The sequence below is a fragment of the Lasioglossum baleicum genome, chromosome 5, assembly GCF_051020765.1.
Source record: "Lasioglossum baleicum chromosome 5, iyLasBale1, whole genome shotgun sequence".
NCBI classification, from domain to species: domain Eukaryota; kingdom Metazoa; phylum Arthropoda; class Insecta; order Hymenoptera; family Halictidae; genus Lasioglossum; species Lasioglossum baleicum.
In genome coordinates this window covers 10,767,630-10,787,660 of record NC_134933.1, presented here as the reverse complement: position 1 = coordinate 10,787,660, position 20,031 = coordinate 10,767,630, and the positions used below count along the sequence as shown (strand labels likewise).

At 39.5% G+C, this 20,031-nt stretch overlaps 1 protein-coding gene across 22 annotated transcripts in view; it reads right to left on the bottom strand.

Annotated features, from left to right (window-relative positions):
- Nucleotides 1-20,031, bottom strand: part of Patronin (calmodulin-regulated spectrin-associated protein patronin) — a 69,008-nt gene that overhangs the window by 7,758 nt on the left and 41,219 nt on the right. For 18 of the 22 annotated variants that reach the window (XM_076423595.1, XM_076423596.1, XM_076423605.1 and 15 more), the window contains 18 exons: nt 18,317-18,532; nt 17,323-17,777; nt 16,518-16,633; nt 14,846-14,956; nt 11,832-11,913; nt 11,280-11,499; nt 10,214-10,721; nt 9,759-9,925; nt 7,397-7,573; nt 5,374-5,507; nt 4,561-4,714; nt 4,293-4,491; nt 3,968-4,200; nt 2,786-2,960; nt 2,119-2,399; nt 1,365-1,640; nt 1,060-1,296; nt 443-620 (listed from right to left, as the gene is read on the bottom strand). In XM_076423595.1, coding sequence (XP_076279710.1) covers nt 443-620; nt 1,060-1,296; nt 1,365-1,640; nt 2,119-2,399; nt 2,786-2,960; nt 3,968-4,200; nt 4,293-4,491; nt 4,561-4,714; nt 5,374-5,507; nt 7,397-7,573; nt 9,759-9,925; nt 10,214-10,721; nt 11,280-11,499; nt 11,832-11,913; nt 14,846-14,956; nt 16,518-16,633; nt 17,323-17,777; nt 18,317-18,532 — 3,919 coding nt within the window. The remainder of the gene's footprint in view (nt 1-442; nt 621-1,059; nt 1,297-1,364; nt 1,641-2,118; nt 2,400-2,785; nt 2,961-3,967; nt 4,201-4,292; nt 4,492-4,560; nt 4,715-5,373; nt 5,508-7,396; nt 7,574-9,758; nt 9,926-10,213; nt 10,722-11,279; nt 11,500-11,831; nt 11,914-14,845; nt 14,957-16,517; nt 16,634-17,322; nt 17,778-18,316; nt 18,533-20,031) is intronic. The other 4 variants (XM_076423609.1, XM_076423598.1, XM_076423610.1 and 1 more) reach the window with 4 other exon arrangements.

The following is a 20,031-nucleotide window of genomic DNA, read 5'->3' as shown; positions in this document are numbered from 1 at the left end:
AGAAACGATTACAATAAAACTCAATATATGTATGTATAGATATATATATATATATATATATATATATATATATAATCAAAAATCAAAAAAGTAAACGGCAATGCTAACAAATCAAAAACTCCGTCCGAATCGAATTCGTTGCCATGCAAAGAATAAAAATGCAATTACATTACAACATTGATAAACTGTCGCTATTAGAATATTATAACGAAAGGAGAGTACAGTTATTGCAAACAGCAAAGTGATGTTTGTTATCTTGGAGACAAGTTATTTTTAATCTACGAAAACAATCTGTCGCGTTCATGTCTGAATGAATATGCGATCGAGTTACTCGAGTATCCTGCTCGATTTTCTTTTCTAATGGGATCGATCTCCAAGAAACACTGATCATTGCAACGAATAGTTGTCACACTACGAGATCTCGTTGCGTTTGCTGACATACCTGTACTGAGATTGGAGGAAGAACCCTTTTTCCCACGGCTAGGCGTCAAAGCCCCGGAATCCAGTTCCGCGCCGGCGTCCACGTGAATCGTTTTCGGTCTTGGTCGTGTTGTTGCAGTCTTGTTACGCAGTTTTGTTGGCTTTATTGCATTGAGAAGCTCCTTGTCGATCACTTTGCCCTAAAAATGTGTCGTTAGATAATTCGGGTCAAGGAAGCGATAAAAGCTTTGGGAGTGGACTGCAAATGTTTATGCGATTTTGAATGCTTTATAATTAGGCAGCGGATTTTATGCATTTATGACAAAAATGAGTAGGTGCAATTTAAAACAGTAAAAATATTAGATAACTTTTAAAATACTTTCATATTATTTTTAACCTATGAAACATATTACGAAAGGAAATGAATTTCTATTTCACTCCAATTTCATGCAATTCAGGTAGAAAATTTTTATTTTCCATAAAGATCCGCTGTCCTTTTTATAATCAAATTTTAAGAAAGTGGAATCAGATGAAATCCTTATTTTTTAGCAAGAACAGCCTTTGTGCATCCAAACTAAATAAAAATTATACTAAATTCTATCTAAATTGTACTAATTCTATTCGAGAGCAAGCACGCACTTCTCTTTCCGCCTCTTCTATCGCCTTCTTGACTTTGTGTTGCTCCAAAATTTCTGCTCTTCGTTTCCTTTCTTCCTCCTTTTTACGAGCTCTTTCCTCCGCCTTCGCTTTCTCTTGTTCCCGGCGCGTTTGTGCTTCAGCCTCCTTCCTCTCCTTCATCTCTTCTTGCTGCTGTCTTCTTTGCAACGATAACAGCATTATACGTTCCTTTTTGCGCTCCATTTCGTCCAGGGAATTCTATGAAACGAGATTATGAGTACACAACAGAAACATGTTTACAACGCCGCTTTTAGCAATCAACTTACTGGATCCGGATTCGCAAGCTGATTCCCGATTATTAAACCGACACCCGATTGCCGACTTTCCGCGCTGGTGTCGCGTCTCTCTCGCAGTTTCTCTCTCTCCCCTTCCCTCTGCATCTCTCTATCTCTCATCTCATGTCGTTGGAAGTCCCTTTCGTCTATGTGACGCTGCTTCTCTCGGTCCGACTCTAACAACTTCTGCCTATCCGCGATAGCCGCCGGAGATTCGGGTCGGACCGTGAAATCCTCGTTTTCAACGTACGATGATACTGTTCGTTCCTTAAAAAATCAATAAGAGATTAGAATCTCATATTTTTTCATGCTGAAACATCTTAACTTTCAATCACTTCAACGTACATACATTTTTATTCAATGGAATAACTACTTTAATGCAAAATGAATGTTTGCTAGTGCGGTCGACACCTTTGCTTATGCTCGAAACACTAAATTTCAAGTTTTGAGATTGTGAATGCAATATGCGAGTAATTAATTAATACACTGCGAATGTTTATGCAATTTTCAATTTATCTAGACAAACTTTAAGAAAGTGCAATCATGTAGAATCTTATTTTCAGTGGTAGTAAGTAGTCTTTGTAGTTCCGGAATAAATAAAAATCGGCATTTTTTGACAATTTTTAGATGCCATAAATGCATAAAGATCCACAGTCTATTAATTAAATATTAAAACCATAGACTTGCCAAAATTGTGAAATAATCGCGGGTAGATAATGTGTCAAATAATAAATTTCGTGTATACCTTTTTGGGAGACATTCTTTTTACTCTAAGAGTCGGTTTTGGTTTCTTCGGCGCGTCGTTGTCGAAGCATATGTAGAAGCCTTTCTCGCCAGCGTCCGTTGGATCAAGAGGTGTGACCTCCGGAGTACCTGATGGGGATGGTGTGGCCTCTCTTAGTGATGGGTGAGGTTGAAATGAATTACGCGATATCGAGGGTCTAGTTGGTGATGGAATTCTATATGTACGGCTGCCGGACGTGATGTGCAAACCTCGTATGCCTTGTGAAAGCTCATCATCATTTCCTTGAAAATATATGAGTCAATGGAATAACGGAAAATGAGAACCGAAACATAAAGACGACGATGCTCGTCAAAGCTCGCAGGCGTTTGGCAAAGGATGGAAGATATTGTATAGAATGACTCTCCGCAACAACATAATTAACATATCAAAAGTACGAAGATTGCGGAAGCATATTACGCAACAAAATTAAACTTTTTTCGTTTTCAGCGATTACTGTTGTGGTGATTCAACGTTTTCGAAAATCGAACATGTTCATTGACAACTTATAATTGCTGAACAAGTGTTCTACAAATGTCATTACTCCCACCTGTTACCGCACACACAGAACGTTTTTAAACAGAATGCAGAATGTTTTTAAACGTGACAAGCCTAGCTAAGTGTTATTTACCGATGAACGATATATTTTGAGGCTTCATATCATCGACTGGTGGAGCTGGAACGGGTGCGTGTATTGCAGTCACCTGTCTCTTCTCTGTCGGGCTTTCGCATTTGATGGGTATGTGATGTACAGTTGGCCTTTTTGGTTCTGGACTTTCGCTCATTAACTGACTTATTCGATGAACCTATATTAAAAATTAAAAATATAATTTATCACACTTCGGACAGCAAAAAATTGTCATTAACACCGCTAAACTGTCACTTCAGAAATACAGAACGCTCTGTAGATGATCACTGGTAAACTATGCATAAACACACCTCGTGAGAGTAATTACATGAAGACGTAGTAGTAGACGAATAAAAGAAATGCATACTGACAATATTTCCACGCAAGTTCTCAAGAAAAAGTTAAAATAGAGTTTGAATGAGTGTAAACGCGCTCGAACGATGTAGCTTCGACGTGAAACTGTCTGCCATACTGAGTCTTGAAAGCGTCTATAAATGTACATTACATCACTAACTGGTTCCATGGCTGCTGGTTACTTATATATATGCAGTAATTTATTTAGCACCTGAGTGACCAAAAAACTAAGCATAGACTAGGCCGAACATAGAAACCAGACTGCCTTATCAATTGAGATCGTTACAAAAGAATCTTTTAATCGTTGTTGCATCCTTTTCGCAATATTATTCTATTTCCAGGAAACTCTAACATTCTCTAACATTAATAACTCTATGTTATTAATTACTAGACTGCGGATCTTTATACAAAATAAAAATATTCCGCGTCGATTGTGGGAAGAAGCAGTTAAATAAAAATTAATTTCACCCCTTAATAGTCTTAGTACGTTGAAAACAACGGTGTTTTTAAATATTTATATTTCTTACTGTTTTATATTTCACCCAGTTAATTTCTTCCTAAATACATAACAATCCGCAGTCGGTAGAATGCATAAAAATTACAGTTCGTGCAACTGGAACCACTTCGTGGAAAATACGTAAACTGTGTTAGATAGAGGTCAGACAATTTTATATTTTAAAAAGTACGACTCTGTCGGTATAAAAAAATCAATCATTAATTTAGTAGACATTTTAGCTAGTTCCAGTTAGATGTTTCATGTTGGAGTAACATTCTAGAACGAAACTGTGAGGCAAACATACATAGAATGCGTAAGGGAATTGCGATACGTACCGCGTTTCGATGTTGAGGACTAGCAGAAGACGGTGGTGTTTGATTAAAGATAGATGAAGACGTCGGATATGTAGAACCAGGATGACTCATTTGATTGTTACAAAGACTATGATCGCCGCCATTGAGGTACCTCGGTTCTGGAGGGGTGTCATGCAAAACGAATCCTTTCTGTTGGGGTGGATGCGTTCCCCAATTTCGCGTGTCTTGATATAATCTCATATCTTGCTGATAACCTGTGAATTATAAGAAGTAAATAATTGAAAACATTGAAACAAAAATACTCTATCAATATATTCACGCTTATTCCATAAAAATATGTGAATACCTGTCTGTGGAGAACCATATCGAGGATCCATCGACTGTTGATAACCTACGGCAGCCATTTCATTCGCTAAACTCTGCGTGGGAGGTGGTTGGCCCCACATTCGTCTTTGCAATTGCGGTTGATCATGCAAATAAAACTGCGATTGCTGAGATTCTTGCAATTTCGAGCCCAATGTGTTCATGGTTGGCATTCCAAAACTCTGTAACAGTATAAAATCAATTATAAAACGAACATCAAATTATTTTCTATGAAAAATGATCGCACGTACTTGCATATGGTGCTGACTGAGACTCTGCAACTGCTGCAACTGTTGCTGCATTTGTTGCTGATGATGAGACATTAAGTGTTGCTGCTGTATCTGATTCTGTTGATTGGCTAGACGCTGTATGTCACCTTGTATTTCGCTAAGACTATTATTCAATCTACGGAAAAATATCAGGTACACATTCTCAAGAAAGTTCAGTAGACTTAATGCTCATATACGGGGTGAGCCGGAAGAAACAGTACACCCAATAATCGTAGAATCGATGACGGAACAAAATGTCCTGGACAAATGTTGATTTCAAGGTTGTTCAAAGGTCATCGCTAAGACTATAGTGGACTAGGAGACGTTAAATTCATTTTTGCACAAACTGTGATAGGTAGACAACGGATTTTATGCCTTTATAACAGAAACGAGGAGGTGCAATTTAAAACAGTAAAAACATTAGAAGAATTTAAATATACTGTCATATTATTTTCAACCTATTATGTAACCCGTTGCACTCGAAATTTCTAAACATTTCTTCTGACCTAGAATCTTTCCGTTCTATATCCATATTAAACTGATGCAATTTACTCATACAATACCCAAATGTTTAGTAATCTATTTGATATCACGAGAAAAAATTTTCTATTTCACTCCAGCTTGTTGTAATTCCAGTAAAAAATTAAAGATCCACTGTCTAGTGATACGAAGAAGAGAGAAGCACGTGGCAGTGTTGACTGATAATTCGATGACCTTCACACAACCTTGAATTTTGGACGCTGTTTCTCGCGAGTCACCCGATATATGCATCATCAAGCGTAAACGAATACTGACTGTGATATAGACTGATGATATTGCTCAAGATCCATATTTTCAATGTCCGGTGTACGTCTGGTTTCGATAAAGGGTGCATTGCCATCATGCTCCAACCACTTATGCTCTACATCCCGAACATCCTCGCTAATTTCCTGTTGTCATCGGGAGACAAGTATAGACAAATTATTTACATGATCGGGGAAAGCATCTGTCGTTGGTACTGTTAACATTGCATACCTACAGGGGCCAATTAAATATACAATGCGTGTCTGATTGTTTCGGTTATCTACTAGCATCTAGCTGTTTGTTTAATGTTTCGTATCAATTAACTGTATCATGAGATCAATCGATATTTCTGTGGTTGTCTAGAAAAACGCGACATAGTATGTGATTTATGATGGTATATGGAAGGTCCAAAAAAATAATGCAATTTAACCGATGTCCTACGTCGAAGTGATCAAAACTTTAAACGGCAATATCTCGAAAGTGAAATTATGTGACATGCAACGTTCTTCCGGACAACCACAGGTTTGTCGTGTGGCTAACGTGAGCGAATCGATGTCCTGTAGATATACAATCGTACGTTAGTAAAGAAACGAAATTTCCATCCGTGAGAAGATAAGTGGAATAAAATTACAAGTCGGCCGATCGGAAGTAGCCTCCGTGATTAATGACACCGTAACAGAACGTTCACAGACAGTTTTGCAGATCTAACGTGTCGAGAATATGTACAATGGAAAATCTTTACATTTTTCACACAAGACAGCGACAGCTCGGACAGATAATTAAGACAATCCACCTCGCTGTTTGGACTCTGAATTGGACTCTATTGTTATATACATCGTGCCAGATTAGAATACAAGTGTGAAGAGAACCACCACCGTTGAGAGCAAGTCTAGATCGAATTTGTCGAACACGATTCCTGTCCAAAAAGTGTTTGGTACTGTACCATGCATTCCGAGGACGACATCTTTACAAACTGTGTCTGTCAACATGGGAGCAAAGTTTCGCAAACTTTTCAAAAGACCACTGGGACTGTTTCGTTTTCCTCTATGTCTAAGTATAAGCGACAAAAAAGCGGAATGATCATTCCCTGTTGTAAACTGAATCAAGAGATCTGTCGACTAAGGAAAATAAAATCATGTGAAGCGCATACAGGATGATCGACTGCGCCTGGTTCCCTCGGAACACACGAGTTAGCAATTCACTTTCTTGACTTAAGAGTAGGTAGACTAGTTTCCAAAGATGGGGTTTTTCAGTAGTCAAAAGCGCTAGTCGTCCTCAAAAGTCCTATTTTTACGTTTACAAGGCGTAATTTGCATTATTCTGCGCATGTAGCTATTGTCATAAAGCTGCGACAGCTACATGCTGCCAAATAAAGAAAATTGAAGGAGAACAACCCCTTAAGGCTTCTGAAGGTCTCAAATTTTGTTCACGTTGTGTAGTAAACCAATTGTTCTAACTTCTTAAAAAAATTCAAATCGTATGGTTCAATATTTAAAAAGTTACAGTCTTTCAAAAAGTGTCCGAAAATTAGTGGGAGTCATTGTAGCTGTCACAGCTTTATGAAAATAGCTACAGTAAGCTTTGTGCTTCCGAATAATGCAAATTACGCCTCGCAAACGTAAAAGCAGGGCTTTTGAGGGCGACTAGCGTTTTTGAATACTGAAAAACCATTATCGACAATTGGAAACGAGACTACCCCCTTAATTGACTTTCAAGATCGATTCCGTCGTGTACGCAGTCGTGCACCTTGCATTCTATCTTACTTGTTGCGTATTATAGCATATCGTCGTTGCTTTTCGGTTGTATCGTATGTTAAAATGTTAAAAGAAAGGTATATATCGTATACACTGTGACTGTGTTTGTTCAGTCGCGCAATGAACAACAGCAGGGGGGTAGGAAAAAGTAACAAACGTCTGAAAGCCATACATAAGCATGTATGTAGATATATAATCGCTAGAGATCGGCGAGTCAGCAAAGTATCTCTGTGGAAAAATTGTTTTCATCTACTGGAACGCTGTTTTATGTGATATCGTACCTTGAGCGAGAAGGGTCTCTGTGGCTTTTCTTGAAAGGGTTGTTGGGGTACGGGGGTCGTCTCGGAAACGCTTGTCGGGGTCTCCCCCGAAGATCCGGAGGTTACAGGAGTGGGGGGACCGATTTCGGCCGGACTGTCCCCCCCGGACGTTGATGAAGAGGGAGATTTAACCTTACCCTGTAACCAGCCCAACCACCGTGCCTTGTTAAGTACTTGGAGTCCGCATATGCCAAGTCCAATATGTCTCTCCAACCACCACACCATGGTCGGAGCGTCTCCACAGCCAAGTTAAACGTTACATTCAAGCACTAAATACCAAAGCCAATTCAATCTCGCAAAACATCTCATTGCCATTTATTTTTATTCGCTGTTACTTCGCACGATAGACTCCCGCATAGCGCGACCAAAAATGTTGTTTCACATTTCCTGCCAATTTCCTATCCCTGCATACTGATTATGTCGAGATTATGAGAGTTAACTTAACCCTCGTGCGTCCCCCGTGTCAATTTGACACATTTTTCCCGAATTAAGTTATACTGTTGTAGGTAAATTTCATTTGCCCGAAACTTCGTGACTTTTATTCTTATATTTACTGAGATGTAAATGTTAACCCATAAATTTGTATTAAAAAGCATCGAAAAAGAACTGTCTACTTTGTTATTCCATTAATTTTTTACGGATGAGGGTTAATCTTCATTTTTAATAATAATCCCCATTATACAAATATATTGGTTAATTTACATTGGAATTTAGTTGCGGAAAAATTTCATTCATTTCCGGACAGAATAGCTAAACAATATTTTGTTCGTGATTGTGCGAGGGCCTATCGCATATTCTCGACTAGAATGGAAACGTACTATATAACTGTTCGAACAGCGTTTTTGCGAAAAAACTACAGTACTCTTTCGTTACTTTCTATATTCTTTACCGCGAAGGATTACTATACTTATTACGATTCCCTTCATTAATTTTGTTCATTAATCCGCTAATGTACAGATGTACAGCTGAATGTAACTTTCTCTGCTGAAAGTGGCTAGTAACAGTAAACATGCATACCGTCACCGGATTATTTATACTGCTTTTTGCTTTTAGTATACAGAGTGCATCAGACATTGCAACATGTTCAGACAACGAAATAAAAAAGATAGCAGTCTCTCTCTTACAAATTTCTTTTTCATTATTTTTGTGTCCTACTCTGAAATTTTGATACACCCTGTGTACATCTCCTGCAGAAGAGCATCACAGAGGCTTTCCCGGAGCATCACAAAGGATCTCCGTGATACTATTTTGCAGAAATAATCTGAACGAAGTAGGTCACCTCTGGTGTTTCCCTTCTAAAGAACTTTGCGCAGAGAAACGTGTAAAGCACAGAAACGGAAGTAGCATAGAAAGAAAAAGTTCGGAAATGTTCCTATGTTCTCTTACACAAGTATTTCATTAAAGATCACAATAAAATCTATTTGAAAAGTTGTTCGAATGATTTGTTCCCTAGAAAATTTTAAAAATATCTTTTTTTTAATCTTCCACATAGGAACATCTCCTGCATGATCTATTTTATTGTACAGTCTGTCGAATCTACTTATAACTGTGGTTTGGTAGTCACGCAACATTATTGCTTCGGCATGCGCTTACCACCAAGAACAGCTGAAAGGTGTGAAAGAAAAATATATGTTACAATAACGTAGCGGGCAATCAAGATTATCTGCTTTGACCACGTGACAGGCGTCAATATTACGTCGCATTTGCAAACTACATATACACAGATTCTGTACTCGTCAAACTAGTGGTACATACATAGATGTTAAAAGAACGTTATGAATATTAGAAAAAATAGTGCCGCTTTAAACCTGGAATAAGAAAATGATTAACTGCAAGCTCGCTCGAGGATTCTACTTGACAAAGTAATCGGTAAAATAGTAACACAGCCAGATACTTAATGTAAAAACAAGAAAATCGTACGCAAAGAAAACAAAAACGAACGGATATATAGTGCAGCTTGTAAACTCAAATGAATCATGTGTTACAGAAGAAAAAGAAACTTTTTTAGTGTCCGACGTACAATACAATTGTACTAAACAGCCGTGGCTAGATTTCGAGTAACTCATGGCTGTATTCAATGCTCTGTTTCGTATTGACAATTCTTGTGTACTCTTATTTTTCTACGATGATTGAATGTTCATTTGAAAAATGTATCCTTAGATAATTTTTTATGTTCGATCGATGTCGTGTTTCAGAATAAAAAGAAACAAATCATTAAAATGGCCATGAAGAATGTGATCTGGCTGGAAATTATGTGTGACGCGTCGAAATGGGAAACACGAGTTTCAAGATCGTAAAACTTTAACGTAACAGCACTCTTTACCTTCGAAACAGCTTGCAAGAACGCAGCTTTCCCCACTTTCTGACGTGTTTTCGACATCACCACTTCCATCCTCCTCTTCTCGTTCTCTATGTGACGACGTTTCTCTTCCAGTTTCAATCTAATATTATTCAGTTGTGAGGCCATAATCGTGTTACCACCGTTTTCATCTGCTCGTATGAATTTTATTCGGTTCGTCAGTTTCTTATCGTTCTCGTAAACAGCTGAATGCACGTTAAGAAGGTCGTTTCATGTCTAGAAACCCTTTTACTAGGCAAAATACGTAAAAACGGATGACCAATATCATTTGCACGTTCTACAACATTTGAAATACTTAGTAGACTTGCTTTATTTAAAATATGCATTAAAATTATAAGTTACAACGAACATAAACGTAAAGAAAGAATGGTTTCTCGAGTTGCAACATGAAACGACCTTCCTAACAAATGTATACGCACCGACAGAATGTTGCTCCACTTGCTGTAACTGTTGATTGCTCTGTTGCTGCCACGTGGTCGTGTTCGGCAGCGTTGCGAACGTTGTCTTTTTCTCGCCGTTTCCATTGCCGTTCGTTTGGCCGTGTTTCTTAATAGACAGATTCGACTTGGTCGTGGTATCCTCGGACTCGGTGTAAGTTAAATTGATTCCTTTATCGGAGCTTTGCCTGTTTAAGTTCGCGAAGCTAGCTAATTTTGAGGTGTTGTCCCCTTCCGAATTATCGTTATCACTGGAATGTAAGATCTGCTTCAGCGCAACGTTGTCCAAGCTAGAGTTCGAGGCTTGTCTTCTCAATCTCGGAGGCTCGTCGTTCCCATAACCGTTGTCCGATAGTATGTGCTGCACACCGCTGCCGTACACATCCTGAACACTCGACCGTGCTGGCAACGTTGGCTCGGTCGGGTTTCTCTTGCCAACGTGGATGCCGACCTCCTTGTCCGGATTTCTGCCGAAGTTGTGCAAATTGTCCTGCGGGAGAAAAACACCATTGGAGGTCATTCGAACCTGTCTTCGTTTGATCTAGGTCTGTCTTACTTCCTTATACTAAAAATGTACACTTTCTCGTAGTAACTAGTAGTTGCTCTAAACAGATTACAAATTAACTGCCACGAGTATAGTAGCCCAATCTGATAGTTTATCAGTCGATTATAATTAGAAAGCGGATTTGATGCATGTATAACAAAAATGTGTAGATGTAACTTAAAAAATTAAAAACATTAGACGAATTTGAAAATACTCTTATATCATTTTCAACCTATTGAACATATTGAGAGAGAAAATAAATTTCTATGTCACTAAAAATGTTTATTTTGCATAAAGATCTGCAGTCTAATCATAATACTATCCCCTTCTAACTAGTTAACTATTCTAGACCTCATAGCTGATCAACTGATCTTTTATACCTAGAAATTAGCTACTCAAAACCAAGTATCTCATCCTGGCAGTCCATCTTGGTGGTCTACAGCTCGGCTAGATGTTCTCCAGGTATATTAATCAAGATTAGGCAAACGAATCGAGAAAACATACCTGAGAACCGCCAAAGTTTTCTATGGTCAGCTGAGAATCGTCCGAAACGCTGTTGCGCCTGGATCGACGGCCCGCGTAAGAACTTCTCCTCTGTTCTTCCCAGTTGCTCGGCCGACCAGCGGCATCTGCTCTAGCTACTGACTTCTCATCTGCCACGGAGCTCAACGTAGGAATGCCTTTGCCACGGTGGACTACGAAACTCTCCTCACTCCCCGTTCGTCTGTAAAACAGAAAGCATTTAGAAATACAGAAATCAAACGATGGTGAACAGTACAGTAAAGTCGCGATCGAGCTCCTATTGGCTGTTTCGAACAGTGACAAGGATCGTGTAGAGAAACTATTTTTTTATGACTGCGTCGACCGCGCCGAAAATTGAAAGGATGCCGAACGTAGAAAAGGACTGCCATGTAAACACGGTAGCTCGGCAGTGGAAGGGGCAGGCAAAGTATCGCCTGCCTGATCGCGACTTTACTGTGCTAAAAAACATTTATGGTCAATCAGTTGAAGCAGGATCACTTGGACCGTTCGATCTGCAGCGTAGAAAAAACGTACCTGTCGTCGTGAGAGTAATTTTCAGCAGTCTGTTGCAACGATTGCGACTTCTTCACAGAGGAGGACGACGCTGCTTTCGCAACTAGAAAACAATGCAATGCTGAATTGATCGTTTACGCACGCATGTGGAAAATAGCACCAATGTCTAAGTCAGCGGTAATTTCTGACGTATGAGAGAGTGAAGGTTTTCTGTGTGATCGAGATCACGCAATGTCAATCACGCGGGGAATTTGCGATCAAAATTTCTATACTCGCTCTTTTTTATGGATTTCAATGAATTTACAACCTGTTAATGTGAACGGCGATCAGTGACTGTTATCACGATTTTCTGATTCTATAAAAGTAAAATTTCAAGTGATCTTTCAAAGTGAATTTGGCTTAATTTTATGGAAATAAAATTCATGCAACTTTGCGATAGAAATTTCGACGAATGCAAACTCCTCGTACTAAAATTTCTAAGGAATGGAAGCACTTCTTATTATACAGTCAATGAATGTACACCTATTAAATGATTACGAGTTAATCGATTCTACGACTAAATTCTAGCGTCTCTAATTTTCGTGTGAAACACAATCGTCTGAACAATCGGTAAAACCATCGAGAATATGTATTTCGTGAACGTAAGAGAAACGCAGAAAGTATTAGTGAACAGACAGAAAATATACAAAAACACGCATATAACATAGACACAATGTACGTTGCAAACAAGGTATACCAACTGAATATGGAGTGGATATACATACATATATATATATATATTTATTTATTTATATATGTATTGATGAGTCGTCCAGACTTCACCCTGCGTCGCTGAACGATACAAGACGATAGACAGCATGCAGAACGAAAAATGTAGGAAACCGGAAGCCAGCGACAACGCAAGCAACTGAACAGCCAAAAAATTAGGAGCCTGACGCAGAGATGCGCGCAAGGTGCATGCAGACCTATTTACCCAGGACCGCTAACTATACTTTCATGGCACACAAGAGTACTATGCAAATCAAATCGTTAATAAAAAGCGGTGTGCCTAACAGTTACGCCGGTTTTCTTGCATAGCTAATCTAAATACGGGCCACGTTTTAAATGCAAAACGCATTTCATACAGCCATCGGGAGCAAATGGTTTTTATTCCCCCGAGGTGTATTCCGTTCTCAATACATTTCAATCCAATTGTTTTAACCCGCTCTTGCGAATTAACGTTGAAACCGAAGGAAACGGTATGTTTATATTAACTAAATGAATTCTCTTTAATGCCGATCCGTGAAATCACTTTATCCTTCATTTCGAATTTATTTGCAGCGAACGTATTTTTTTCTGGAATGCGTGGATTTCTGCGCGACCGAAATCGTTGGAGAAGAAACTTCGAAAAAGACCATTTTGGAAAGTACGGTAACATTGATTTTTATCGAATATATGTGCCTAAAGAGTATTATGAAAATGATCTAAGTCAAAATTTCACGATAATTTTGTAATTAAATTCGTAAAATTTTTACGACATGTTGTTTTTTAGTTTTTTTCCTATACACGTTTTGAAATAAGAAATACATGACTAAGACCACTCTCATAATTACGGGCACATACACGAACAAGACTTCGTATAGAATTTAAAACGCAAAAGCGCTTCAACTAGGCCGGCACAACGTGAAGTCGTAACAATAACAATTCATAATTCATGAGCAATGTGTTAATAATTAACGCTTCGGAAGCGAACCGCTAATCACCTGAAAGTCGACATTTCTCGCTTGAACCTTGAAAAATCGGCGAGTTTTCCACGCTATTTAAATAAATATCAATATAACAATTAGACGACGCCGCGTGGTTGCTCGAACGATCTCGAAAGCGCCGGCATAAATCTACAGGTGGCACGAAAGTGACGCGAGAACCGCTGCTTTCCAATTCAAACGAGACCATTAGCTCGACAATCTCATTTTCTCGCGAGTATTCTTCTCGAAATTCGGCCGATAATGAAAAGAAGTATGTTGCGCGGCGATCAGCGTTCCACCCGGCTGGGATTAAAGTTTGAATTCAAAAGATTTCTCTGGTTCGGAACGTTCGAAATTATTTATCTTTAACCCTTCGCAGTCGGAGCTATTTTAACTCGGAAATTAAACATTTCTTCTAACCAAGAATAATTTTGTATTGTGTATGATTTTTCTCATTTTGTGTTTTAAATGCAATTTGTTGGATACCAATGTATTTAAAAATGTAAACGATAGTTTGAATAATGGTACAGCAAGTTTTAGTGGTGCTTCTCTGAGTCAAAACTCGAGTGTTAACCGTACCGGGTACAAAATATATTGGGTATATATTGTTTTATAAAAATAACAAGACTGAATTTTTTTAGATTTTTCACCATTTTTATAGTACCTGCTCGAATAGAGAAATTTATTGAATAATTTCTAATGGAAGAGAGAGAGAGAGAGAGAGCATCTTTATAATTTCAATAATTAAACAATAAACAATGCTAAATCGGTCATTTGACCGGTTGCGGTACGGTTAGTGTTAACTCGAAAATTAAACATTTCTTCCTAGCTGGAATAATTCCATTCTATATGATATTTTTTGTCATTTGATGGAAATGAAACTGATATAGTACCTCATACAATGCTTAAATGTTTAGTAATTTGTTAGACACCAACGTATTTAATAATGCAGACAATGTTGTGAATAATGGCGGGACTCGAGTGCTAAGGGTTAAAGGGCTGCAATCGAGCAATTCGAAACCGAACGAAGTGAAAATGCGTCGCATTTAAAATGCAGTGGTCCGAGAGGGGAGAAACAAAAAGAAACACAACTAAAGAAGAAATCAGAGACGAAAGTAACATCGAGAAACGAACGACGAAACTCGAGAGGTTCTCGGTCGCTCGGAACTTTTATTTCTCTTTCTCATTACTCTCTTTTGTCCTTCTTGGTTCGAAATCGTCTGCGAAGACACACGTGACCGAAAAGAGAGGACCACCTATAGCTTGCTTGCTTTTTTTTCATGATTTGGTTGTTTGGTAACGTGTGGATACCTGTGAAGCCTGGCGCGGATACGGAGAGGTTGCTTCTCAGATCAGGTATCGGAGCTATAGACTGTGGCAGACTTCTTTTATGAGCTACACCATGACTATTGCGCGGGCAGGCTGCACCCGTCACCGCACCGTATTCGTTCATTGGCAACCGGAAGTTGACGAAAGAAGAAGGCGAGGATAGCGTTGTTGTCAAGCATCAAGAGGGTTACGCCATAGAAATATATGGAAATATTATAGTTTTACATTACAAGTGGTACATATGTATATATTTTCTAGATATATACGTGGAGGATCGTTGCTGTTATTTTTGTCTGTTATCCCGTTCTTTTTTACTTTCGCATCGTTCTTCATGAATAATCTGTTACAAACGGGAGATCGCTCGCTCGAAATCGTTCGTCAGGGACCTCCATGATTTTTTTCGATAGAAAACACAACTTGGCTTTATTGTGCTACAAATGTCGAATGCAAACAAATTTATCTGATTCATCTCGCTCGCTGCGAAATCGAGACCGCTTGCTCGCTATTACGATTCACAATAGAGTCGTTAAAAATGAAACATTAAAAAAATTAATTTGGCAACGATCAATGGAAAGGGAAGAAATTGAAACAAAAGAACGCCAAGGAAGGGGGTTTCCAACCAGAATTTTCGTTCTACGAATGTTTTAAAATGAATTTCATTGTCAGAGCGAGCCTAATAGCGAATCGAACGGTGCAACAAATTTTGTAATCGCTCGACAATTGGATATTTTACGACGTTGACCGTCGGAGCGTTTCCGTTTCGCAGCAGTGCGGCGAACAATAATTGTTTATCGAAAACTTGCTGTACAATAGAGCTCGCAAATAGTTGTTCATCGTACAACTTAAGATATTTTTCCCGAGGAAAGTCATGAAAGTCTTGAACGACTCGATCGGAAGCTCCCTCGATTAAAAAGTAATAGATGCGTTTATTAGTCGCTGCTAAGGACCTGGATCTCGAGACTGGGAACGAGTGTGTGTACTGACACTGATAAAAAGCGTGATACCGTTCCGGCTGCGGGCAATCTTCGCTTCGTTCGTGCGATTCCATCTCCCACAGATTTTGATGAATTTTTGAAAACATTCTGAAACGTTGATCTATTGAAAGAAGTAATTTTGTCGAGAGGAAAATTTGAAACAGCTTCAATATATTGCACAGCTCTGTGGCTAGAAGATCGCGGATGATTATGCGAATTCGTGTTCTTACTTTTGACAGACTTGATATAATATTAACGCCAGATTTACCTGATCACTCAGAGTGGCTTACTTCCAATTCATTGCGCAAGTGCTGTGATTATCAAGACAATTTTGTGGAAAATCACTGTGCTAGCGGTAGTTCTAGCGTCAATATACAAGAATTCGATGTTCAACAGATGTTACCAACATTTACTGAGCCATAAGCGCATAAAGATCCGCAAGAAGACACACGTTGCTCGCAGCAGAAACGGGACTCCATGGAAAAAAGTATAACAAAATAAATTATAGAACGGGTAAGTCCAATACAGAATGTACGCAGCCGTCACCAATCATATTAATCCAATACCAAAATATTCATGAACCCTTCCCGATCGAAGGGCGACGTTCATAGTGTCGAACAAATCTTCTCGAACGCTATTAATCCGTGATTCTCATTCGATAGACGAAGTGTACTACGTACCATCTAAGAACTGCATCGCCCTTTCTTCGCCGGGATAACGCACACACTTCGCCGGGTGGATCTCCAACACGTTGTACATGTCCGCCAGAAATACGACTAAATTTTGCTTCATGGACCTGATCACAGAAAACCGATCGATTCGAGAAAACACAATCATTTTAACTTCGCTGCTTTCGATTCGAGTTGAAAGCTAGAAGAAGGAAACTAGTAGACCAACATGTTCTTATTTGCGTGGAAAGTGTTCGAAGACCTTGGTGCGACAACCAGATAAGCCCGGATTTTGAAAAATAGTTCATTCTTTCACCAAACAATCAGCAATGTACTGTTGCGCATTTCTATTTACATTGAACGTTTACAGTCAGTTGACAGAACAGTTTCTTGCCGATCCTACTGTTGCATGATTTCTTTAGGGGTTGTTAAAATCGTTAGGAGTTTATAAAGATCCTTATTTCACGCGTATCTAACCGCATTTGAGTTCGTGTTAATTCTTAGGATACAGTTACTAATTTTCGAAAGCAAATAGATAAAAAATTAATTTGAAAACCACTCCCATTAAAAACAATGTAATCAACTAAACCTCTACTATAATAGACAAGAATGATGTTTAAATTTTTATTGTTGTACCAACAACCGCGGAATTTGTGAAACCACAGTCTCGATACATAGAAACATGCAAAACCTCGATGAACAGAATTCCACTAAAAAAATGGACTCGCCCGGTTGTTGCACCGAGCCGTTGTACCAAAGTCTATCGAGCAAAGTTACAGCTTTGCGAGAAGGAGGGATGATTCAAGAGCGCTCTTACCCCCTCATGTACGTGACGTCCTCGGGTTGCATGTGAAAAATGGAATAGGGTAAACATCTGTTACAAAACGCGTGGACCAACGACAGATTGTGCAGGGCGTCCGCGACGGACGGTCTCTTCGACACTCGGATGTCCATCCAGTTGAGCTCTCCGGGACAGTAGAACGCGACGACTGCGGCCAAACCGACGCCATCGCACAGTGATTGGAAGTCCTTGGCAGCGGGTAGCTCTGGCAGTCGCGTCCTATCACCGGCGCCCTCCTCGGTTTGGATTTTCGCGATCAACGCGTGCGAAGCGTGGCTTATCCAGAGAAGAAGACCCTTCTCGTGGTCTGTCGGGACATCGACGTCCGCCTGGGGGTCGAACCGACGGATTGCCGACACCAATCGGTCCCCGGTCACCACCTCTTTCGCGTACAAGACCATCAGGCCCTCTATCACAGCCATATGCGCAGACTGGAACACAACAGACAAAGCCGATTTCATTCCTGACCAGAGATTGTTCGATTATAATTATCGCTAGGCAGCGGATTTTATACATTTAGTAGGTGTAATTTAAAACAGTAAAAACATTAGAATATTTTTAAACTGCTATTATACTATTACATTTTCAATTGATTGAACATATTAAGAAAGAAAATTTTCTATTTCATCCCAGTTTGTTGCAATTCAGCTAGAAAATTTTTATTTTTCACGTGAGATCCGCTGTCTAATTATCACAACACAGTTATCTATCGACTAGCACAGTATACATCCTGGATTACGTTACGCGATCGCAGAACCCATACGAATCCTTGGATTCTGCAGCGAAGTCTAGTCGTTGAACACATCGATCATAGTAGAACGAAATGCCTATTTTCTTGGACAACAGAAATATATTTAAAAAATATACAGATGATCTTGATCTGTTGTGGAAAATAATATTGATAGAAAATATACATCCATATATGATGTACGTTAATCATAGTGCTACAAAAGCAACGCAAATGACTTACCATCTTCAGTGGTGAATTTTGAATGAGGATCGTTTCGGTGAGTTGAGTGTTATTTGGCTCCGTGAGGTAAACACCTTTCCTGGCAAGGGCCTGCAGAATGCCGCAGTGGTTCTGATTGTGATAATTTGGATCCGAATAGATGTTCGCCAACGCCAAACAGTAGAGTTCTGCATTGGAAAGTGCGTGGACGATCTGCGGCTTCAAGTGTTCTTGATCCTAGAAGACAAGCATGAATATGTTACCAACTGCTTTTCACAAAATCTTGCAATCAACAGAAATTTCATTGTAATATTCTAAGTAGACCACGAATCGACCCGTGTGTGGCTCTCCATTCATTTGCATTGGAAGTCACGTGGAGGGGGGAATCGCGTCGACCGAATCGCCGATCGACCCGTGTGTGGACGGCCTAATCCTAGCGAGCCTTAAAAGTGATTGGTTCACGCTCCCTTTTAAAAAAGATAAGATTGACTTTATTTCGACTTTGTGCGGCTCCTATCGTAATACGTGCTCCAGTGAAGATGTACATTGTACAATCATTTCTATTCTATCAATAATTGTGAAGTAAAAAATCTGGAACCGGTCATTTGGGATTCGACAAGATTCCACTCGTCACGCATTGCTTCGACATATCTGACACGTGATTCACGCACCGGTGTTCGACGCACCGTGCGTAATACTTCGCGAACGTCAAGGGCCCAGTGATCACTATCCCCGCACGTTTCTGTAACCACGATGCGTCGTCTCTGGTTCTTCGCGTTTCCAATCACCGTTCCGGAAGTTACGGAATACTAATATTTGTCGGCCACATCTGCCGGATATTCTTATGCGGTCGCCACCCTGTCGTGCGTTAGGTATTGTGTTTCAAACTGCCCGCTTCGAGCAGATCCGTCTCGGTGAAATCTGACTTTGCCCAGGAAAAAGACTTTGGTGTCGGTGACTTTGTTCAAAGCCAACTATCATGGGGTGCATGCAAAGTTAGGGGGAGTTTAAGTCATCGCTCCAGTGGTTTCAAATTTCTTTATTGATTACGACCTCCTGCATTCCTGGTTGAATTTTTATCTCCGCAACCATCCGTCAGATTCATTTAACTCAATTTTTATCGTAATCGGGAATGTTCAATTTATTCTACAAACATTTTGCTAGCTGGCAAATTAATTTTCCAGCACCGAGAGTAGAGAACAAATGTTTGCTTTACAAATTTAACGGGACATTGTTGAACAAGAAACTCTGCAAACGCGAGTTTCCAATAGACATTGCAGATCGAGGAAGGTTGTAAATTGTCGGAGCGATGTTTTATCTGATAAATAGAACGCAAGAGGAATTTCTATTCGACATCATTCGACTTGTTTTCGAAGTCGTTCTTTTCCTCTTCGAATTAAAAGCCTGGAATGAATTCCAGTCTAAAGGGAGCGTGATTATCCATCGATCGATACATCCAGGAAAAGCTACGTTCACCGTTCCCTTATGCACAACTCCAACAACCCAGATAGAAATTTATCCAGATCTCAGGAAACTGGATCTCGCATGTCGAGACGCTTTTGCTTCGATCGCCAACTAGAAACGGATCTAAAGCGATACGGAAACTAGTTTCTACCTTTACGGGTTGCACTCTGCCTTGTCTCGCGTAAAGAAAGAAATTGGGGCAAAGTTAACGTTCTGTTAGTCAGTCAAACTAGTATTAGTGTTGCCGAGTCTGATGGCAAACGACAATTTTT